General features: G+C 45.2%; 2 protein-coding genes across 2 annotated transcripts; both read left to right on the top strand.

Annotated features, from left to right (window-relative positions):
* Nucleotides 1-420: 420 nt before the first annotated feature.
* Nucleotides 421-3,267, top strand: LOC123187730 (uncharacterized). The gene is made up of 3 exons (XM_044599656.1): nt 421-581; nt 682-750; nt 887-3,267. The coding sequence occupies exons 1-3, from the start codon at nt 498-500 to the stop codon at nt 3,134-3,136; spliced, it is 2,403 nt and encodes an 800-aa protein (XP_044455591.1). The 5' UTR covers nt 421-497; the 3' UTR covers nt 3,137-3,267.
* A 1,719-nt stretch (nt 3,268-4,986) lies between these two features.
* Nucleotides 4,987-6,282, top strand: LOC123184876 (uncharacterized). The gene is made up of 3 exons (XM_044596922.1): nt 4,987-5,150; nt 5,239-5,313; nt 5,455-6,282. The coding sequence occupies exons 1-3, from the start codon at nt 4,992-4,994 to the stop codon at nt 6,280-6,282; spliced, it is 1,062 nt and encodes a 353-aa protein (XP_044452857.1). The 5' UTR covers nt 4,987-4,991.
* The last annotated feature ends 1,692 nt before the right edge of the window (nt 6,283-7,974 follow it).

The following is a 7,974-nucleotide window of genomic DNA, read 5'->3' as shown; positions in this document are numbered from 1 at the left end:
GATTCGGACCGTATATGCACCACGAAGCCAAGTTCTATCACCACATATCTGTACACCACAAGTTTCAGCACCAAAAGTGAAATTTCTTGTCAAGTTTAGACACTTGTGATGTAATTGACTCTTTTTTTTCCAGAGAAATTGGCAGAAATGCTGCTAATTCATTAGAACCAGGTAATATTACGTCATTCCTGCGTGGGGAATGTATGCGTTGAAGCTTCTCCATTTTCTGTACTTCGTTTTCCCGAATCTGAACACCAGCTCAGTCCCGGATAACACGACAGCAAAACGTTGGCGTGCTGCACGGGGGCCTTCAAGAAATGCAAAGCCCAGAGCCCAAGCAAAAGAAAGCTAGAGCCAGCGGCCCATGCTGAACAAGGCCTGGCCCTTGCTCTCCGCCAGAAAACGGAGGGAAAGCTCTTCCGTTCTGAAAAAAAAAGAGCTCCTCCCAATCTTTCCACTGCCAAGCTCGAAACCGCCGCCGATACTCGAAGCCGTCCATGGAGACGGCGGAGGAACCCTACGCCTACGCCTCCGACTCTTCCGCCTCCCATACCGGCGCCGACGCCCCCGCCTCCAACCCGGTACCTTCTCCTCGCCGCACTCCGCCTCGGCGTGCCACTCGATCCATTCCCCGCCGCCCCTTTTGTTGAAGTTTGTGTGTTCTGACTTCTGAGCTCGCAGGGTGCCGCCGCCGGAGCGAGGAAGCGGAAGGCCCCGGCAGCCACGGCGAGGAAGCCTCGGAAGCAGCAGGTTTGTACTGTACCGCACTGTACTGTACTGTGCCAAATAAGTCATTTATAACCTGCCGCCGCAATAATCTTGCTTGCTTGTTTGATTCGCCTAAACTGAATTTGTTCCATCTATGTGCTGCCATTGTTTGGTGTAGGCTCAAGAACCCATTCAGATCCCTGTATACTATGGACGAACCAAAGAGTTTTATGGCGTGCAAGGCGATGATTTAGTTGATTCTTCATACATTTCTCCTGGAGTAAAAGATTGTGCACACGTTATCGGCCAACTACCACTGCAGCCGCAGTCCATGTCGTTGGTAGATCTGCAACTCTGGATCTTTAAGCTGTTCCGGCTCCATCCAGAAACACAAGATCTCTCTATTAAGGGGTTCATCAAACAACGGAAAACTGACTTGTTCGACGACTTCGAACCTGGCTGGTATATGGAGTACTGCCCGTGGGACACACGCTATTTTCAAACTGACAAGTGCTGGAGTGCCTTTGCCAATAAGTTAAAGCGGAAAAGGAATGCGACACAAAAGTTCATGTTGTATGCAGAATGCTCTGAGATCAAGCACTATGGTATTTTGCTCAAAGCCGTGCACGATGATTACTCTCAGCTGGCAAGGGTTGTGTTTCCTGGGACGAAATGCCTGACAACTTCTAACTTCCGTTTCCTCCGCCTAGTGGAAGACCTGTCAATGACACCTAAGGAAATTATAGCTTATCTCGCAGAACACTATGGCGAGCAGATGAACCCCCCTGAGGCGTGGAGGGCCAGACAGAAGGCTCTGGAGCGGGAGTTTGGTACATTTTACGATTCACACAACTTTGCCCCAAGGTTACTTAAGGACATAACATGTAAAACCCCTTGGGGTTTTGTAGACATCAAGGATGCGGAGGTTGCAGGATGTAGCAACTTTCGAGTCCTCCACCGTATATTTTGGGCTTTTGGGCAGTGTGTGCAGGCCTTCAATCATTGTCGCCCTGTGCTATGCATTAAAGGCACACCACTATGCGGGAAATACCAAGAGGTGTTGCTGACTGCTATAGCATTAGATGCTAATGGTTACTCCATTCCAGTAGCATGTGCCGTCGTTGAGGGGGAGACCGAGGAAAGCTGGATGTGGTTTCTTAGGAATTTGGAGCAAGCAGTGAGGCATCCATCGGATGTTTGCATTTTACATGACTACAAAAGAGAGTTGATCGATGCTATAGAGGACTTTCTAAGTTCCGACCAACGACAATGGCGGAAAGTAGAAAGCCGGTGGTGCATGGAACACCTTGCCGAAGACTTCTTTGCATATTTTGGTGACAAGAACCTGGTGTTGATGTTCAAGAAACTTTGTCAGCAGAGGCGACTAAATAAGTTTGTTAAAATCTGGAAGGAGCTCGACGAGTTGACAACAAAATATACATCAGAGAGAGAAGGTGGTACTAGTGAGGAAATGCAGCAAGAGTTAGTCCAGCATGATGAGGCAGACCTGGAGGCACAAAGCCCATGCAACCGACCTGATTCAGTGGACTCTGAGGAGGAAGGAGATCATGCCAATGAAAACGAAGGAAAGGTAACAAAGTTTTCTGACTGGATCCGTCTGAAACCAATGGAGAAGTGGTCACTGGTGCATGACACAAAGGGAGCTAGGTACGGCATCATGGGCGCTGATATATCAAATATATACAAGAATGACCCTGTATTGAAAGGGATAACATGCCTTCCGCTCAGTGCGATAGTGGAGGTGACATTTCTGCGCTTGGTAGAGCACTTCAAAAACACAAGTGCTGCAGCAAATGAAGCAATTGGCAACCCATCAATGAACTTTCCTGAACGGGTCCAGGATGACATGAATTCAAAAATGGAGAAATCCAAGATGCATCGCGTGATTTGCCTAGACACCAAAAACAGAAATGTTTTCCAGGAGAAACAGTTTCGGAATTTTACAGTTCAATCGAGGCAGAAGAATGAGGTTGTTCACCTGAAATCGGAAAGCATAAGTAAGTTTGGCGAATCCATAATACAAGAAAGTGCCACCTGTTCATGCAACAAACCACAGCTGCTTCACAGGCCCTGCACTCATGTCATCGCTGTCTGTTGTCAGATTGGGGTTAGCACTGCTACATACATGTCTCCATACTACAGCCTGGCCTACCTAGGTAGTATCTGGAGTGGAAATTTTGATGAATATAAGATCTCACAGGGTTACAGAAATATCACGCCATTTGAATGCAACACAACAACTTGGATCCCAGACAAAATGTTGGAGTGTGGTCTTCCTGTTTTTGTAACATCAGACTGCCTAGAAACTGTTGCGGATGAGTCAGAGCAACAACACAACACTGGAAATGGATCAACTGAAGACAATCAAGGAACGACAACACGCACTGAAGAACCTAATGAGATTTAAACTTCTGTTATCACCTATCAAGCTATTAATATTCTGGGCCCTAAATATGCAGTAGTCACTGTCGAGCTTATCCTATGTAAACTCTGAACCTCTGGTATTATTTGCAGTGCATGAAAACTGAATTTTAGGCATATGGTTACTACGCCCATGGGTGACTGCAAATCAACCCCTCTATTATTATTATTATTATTATTATTCCAGTAGGTTACAGTTTGATAATTTTGTTGGAACTCTTGCATGCTCGAATGCCAAATCATTCTAGAAGACATCATTTCTTGTTTAAACATGTTTTTCACTGCAAGCAATAATGTTGCCAAGATCTGTGCATTGTGAACAATTTTTCTGAATCCATATGCAAATGCGGTACAGAGTTCCAGTCTACATTTTTTTTTAAATAGCCAGTCTACAGATTTGCCATCAGGTGTTGAGATGCTGCTTTCAGTTTGCTGTGTTAGCACATTTACCTGTGTTAAGTTGGTCTTTCCAAAAACAAATATAATGATGTTATGGCTTTTCCCGCGAGAAACTGAATGAATACTGCCTATTCATCATTAAATTGAAAATAAATGATATGCACAGAGATGATGTTGCATTGTTGGTCAATTCTTTGCTACTGTTCTTCATCATTCATCATGTTTTTTTTTTCTCAGGAGGAAAGTAACTTCCTGCTGCATTTTTTCCGCTGTGTGTTCAGTGACGAAACAACAGACCATAAAGAATCATAATGCATTTTTCTGCAGTTCTATTGCATTTTTATGCTGAGTATTGGATGATGAAACAATTTCCAAGATCTTTCTGAACTTTACATCTACAAACAGAGAACCATTCTGAACTCGGTTCTTCTTCTTATGTGTACGTTTTTCTTTTGGTGTTTATGGCACCTATTCCTAACCTCATCGAACTAGCTAAGTTGCTTGATTAGACTGGTGAATAATGAATATACAAAATCAATCAACCATTCTTCAGTTGGAACAGGCCAACAACCATGTCCATTAAATGATTAAAATCACTTCGCCCGGAAAGATTTTGACTGAAAGCACATGGACCTGGACGGCTGAACTATTCCTTTTTTTCACGGCGTGCTATGATCACCCTACGACCGTTGCTACTGGTGGTGATAATCTCAGTGATTACTTCCCACGAGAACTAAAGATAAATAGTAGGTTTTAACGCCGGGGCATGTCGTATCCGTGCTCGGGAAGAGATGTGTTTGCTAGGTGATGATGGTATTTTCTATTCATGATAATGATAGGAAAATATGGTGTTAAATAACATATTTTAGTATTAGGAAATCCACCATTTTCTGTTAAATCGATGTCTTGGATTATACGATTATATTATGGCGGTAAGGATCTTCCATTCAACCCGTTCCGTTTCAAATTAATTGAAGTTTCAGTTTTGTCAGAAGTCAAACTTATTTATTTTTTACCAAATACATTAAAATTTTTGATAGTCAAATCTATTGGGAGTCAAGAAATAAAAAAAAAACAAGTTTTCCATGAATAGTTAGGTCAAAAAAATGTTGCAGTTTTTGTCACTATTCATTGCTGAATTTTTTATTGTTCATACCACCCAAATGATTTTCAGCTTCAAATTTGTACATGTTTCCACTGTAACATGGTTTCCATCTTGTACTGTTTCTTCTAGGGGTGTCTGCTGTTTTATTGTGAGCTTTTGTTTTTGAGAGAATATTGCGAGCTTTTTTGGGAGAGTTCTTTCTCAGTGGGGACGAGAGCCCACAGCAAATGGAAATGCTGAGCCTTCTCACAGCCCAGGTACAACCGTGATGGGACGAGCGGCCCATCACGAGAAAATGGAGGGAAAACCCTCCCTCGTCCCATTCCCCATTCCCCAAATGCGCGAACAGAAAGAGATGGAAACCCACGCCGGCCTCGGCACTGACGGTGGCAACCCTGCTCCGACGAAGCCGGCGATGGACAAAGCACGCGTCGGTGCCGATGCCGCTGAAGCCCCCTCCTTTGCCGGCCCCGACGCGCTCCCCGTCCCCCAGCCGGTACGCTCTCCTCGCCGCCCTCCGGGTACCACTCGATTGATTCGCCGCCGCCCGTTTTGTTGAAGACCTGCGTCTTCTGATCTCGCAGGGTACCGCCGCGAGCGCGAGGAAGCGGAAGGCCCTGGCGACGGCAAAGGCTGTCAGCAAGCCTCGCAAGACGCAGGTCTGTAGTTCACTGTACCCATCCATCAACTCACTTGATAGTGATACTTTAGTTAGTCTGAATTTGTCCCCAGTACTTACTTGGTTGTTTCATTCGTCTGAATCTCTTCCATGTGTATTGTGGCATTGTTTGATGGTGTAGGTCGAGGAGCCGATTCAGATGCCTGTGTACTATGGATGTAGAGCACCGTTTTCTCGCGTGCGTGGCAACGATTTAGAAGACAAATGTGCTCACTTAATCGGCGAGCTACCGCTGCAGCCACAGTCCATGTCATTGGTGGATCTACAGCTCTGGATCTTCAGGCTGTTCCGGCTCCATCCAGAAACACAAGATCTCGATATCAAGGGGTTCCTCAAGCAACGCAAAACTGATTTCTTCGACGAAGAGTCCTCCGAACCGGACTGTTGTTTGGAGGACTACCCGTGGGGCATGAATGAGTTTTGTACTGACAAATGCTGGAGTTCCTTTGCAAATAAATTGAAGAGAAAAAAACATGTGACACAGAAGTTCATGTTGTATGTGCAATCCTCTGAGGTCAGGCACTACGCCATTTTGCTCAAAGCCGTACATGATGATTACTCTCAACTGGCCACTGTTGTGCTGCCTGGGACGGAGTGCCTGGCAAGTAGTCGCTACGCCTTCCGTGACCTTGTGGATGACCTGACGATGACAGCCAAGGAATTGGTACATTATCTCACTGGACCCTTAGGCGAGAAGATCAGTCCCGCTGAGGCGTGGAGGGCAAGACAGTTTGCTCTGGAGAGGGAATTCGGCACCTTTTATGATTCACACAACTTTGCCCCAAGGTTGCTTAAGGAAATAGCACGCAAGAACCCTGGTTGCTTTGTAGACATCAAGGATGAAGAGGTTGCAGGGTGTAAGGGTTTCCGAGTCCTGCAGCGTATGTTTTGGGCATTTGGACAGTGCTTGCAGGCCTTCCGTACCTGTCGCCCTGTGATATGCATCTAGGGCACACCACTATGTGGGAAATATCAAGGGATGCTGTTGACTGCTGTGGCATTGGACGCTAATGATTTTTCCATTCCAGTAGCATGTGCTATCGTTGAGGGTGAGACCAAGGAAAGTTGGTTGTGGTTTCTTAGGAATTTGGAGCGAGCAGTGGTGCATCAGTCTGATGTGTGCATTATACACGACTACAAAAGGGAGTTGATTGATGCTGTGGAAGACCTTCTGAAATACGAATATCGACAGTGGCGTAAAGCAGAAAGCCGGTGGTGCATGGAAGACCTTGCTGAAAACTTCTTTGCGTATTTTGGCGACAAGAAGCTGCTGCTGATGTTCAAGAAACTTTGCCAGCAGAAGCGACGCCATAAGTTTGGTAAAATCTGGAAGGAGCTAGACGAGTTAACGTCCACATATATGGCGGAGAAAGAACGTGGCGCTAGTGGGAAAATGCAGCAGGAATCAGTCAAGCATGAGGTGGCAGACCTTGAGGCACAAAGCCAATGTAACCAACATGATTCTGTGAAGGATGGGAAGGAAGAAGATCATGCCGATGACACCAAAGGAAAGATAACAAAGTTCTCTGATTGGATCAGTCTGAAACCAAAGGAGAAGTGGTCACTGGCATATGACAGAGATGGAGCAAGGTATGGCTTCATGGGCAGTGATATAGCTGATGTATATAAGAACGACCCTGTGTTGAAAGGTATCACATGCCTTCCGCTCAGTGCGATAGTGGAGGTAACATTCCTGCGCTTGGTAAAGTACTTTGAAAACACAAGAGCAAACAAAGCAATCGGCAACCCATCAATTAACTTCCCGGAATGTGTACAGGTTGACATGAATTCCAAAATGCAGAAATCTGAGACGCATACACTTACGTATACGTACGCCGATGAGAAGAATGCTCGTGGTGAGGTATTGGATCGGAAGTTTACAGTTAAGGGAAGGAAGAGGGAGGTGACTGTTCACCTGAAGTCGGACTATACCCTCAGCAGGAATAAGTCTGAAGGATCCACAGTTGAAAAAACTGCCACCTGTTCATGCAGTAAGCCGCAGCTACTTCACAAGCCTTGCTCTCATGTTATCGCCATCTGTTGTAAGATTGGGGTTAGCTCTGCTACATACATGTCCCCATACTACAGCCTGCCCTACCTAGGTAGGACCTGGAGTGTTAATTTTGATGAATCTAAGATCTCACACGACTACCGAAATATCATGCCATTTGGATGCACAACTACCTGGATCCCAGACAAAAGATTGGAGTGTGGTCTGCCTGTTTTTGTAACATCCAACTGCGTAGCAACTGTCATGGAGGAGTTAGAGCCACAATGCAGCACTGCAAATGGATCAACTGAAGATAAACAAGGAACCACAACACGCTCAGAAGAACCTAATCAAATTTAAACTTCTGTTATTATCTGTCAGACTCCAAGTTATTCATATTTTGGACCCTAATATGCACGTAGTAGTTGCTGTTGAGCTCATCCTATGTAAACTCTGAATCTCTATGTTATCTGCAGTGCTTATATTCTCATGAAAACTGAATTTCAGGCATCTCTCATTTACTCCCTCTGTTCCAAAATAAGTGTCTCGGCTTTAGTACAACTTTGTACTAAAGTTAGTACAAAGTTAAGACACTTATTTTGGGACGGAGGGAGTACTTTTCTAGCTGGTTACAGTTTGATAATTTTCTTG

Source organism: Triticum aestivum, chromosome 2A (genome assembly GCF_018294505.1).
Source record: "Triticum aestivum cultivar Chinese Spring chromosome 2A, IWGSC CS RefSeq v2.1, whole genome shotgun sequence".
In the NCBI taxonomy this organism is placed as follows: Eukaryota; Viridiplantae; Streptophyta; class Magnoliopsida; order Poales; family Poaceae; genus Triticum; species Triticum aestivum.
Note: the sequence above shows the minus strand (reverse complement) of the source record. Positions and strands in the feature narration are given on the sequence as shown.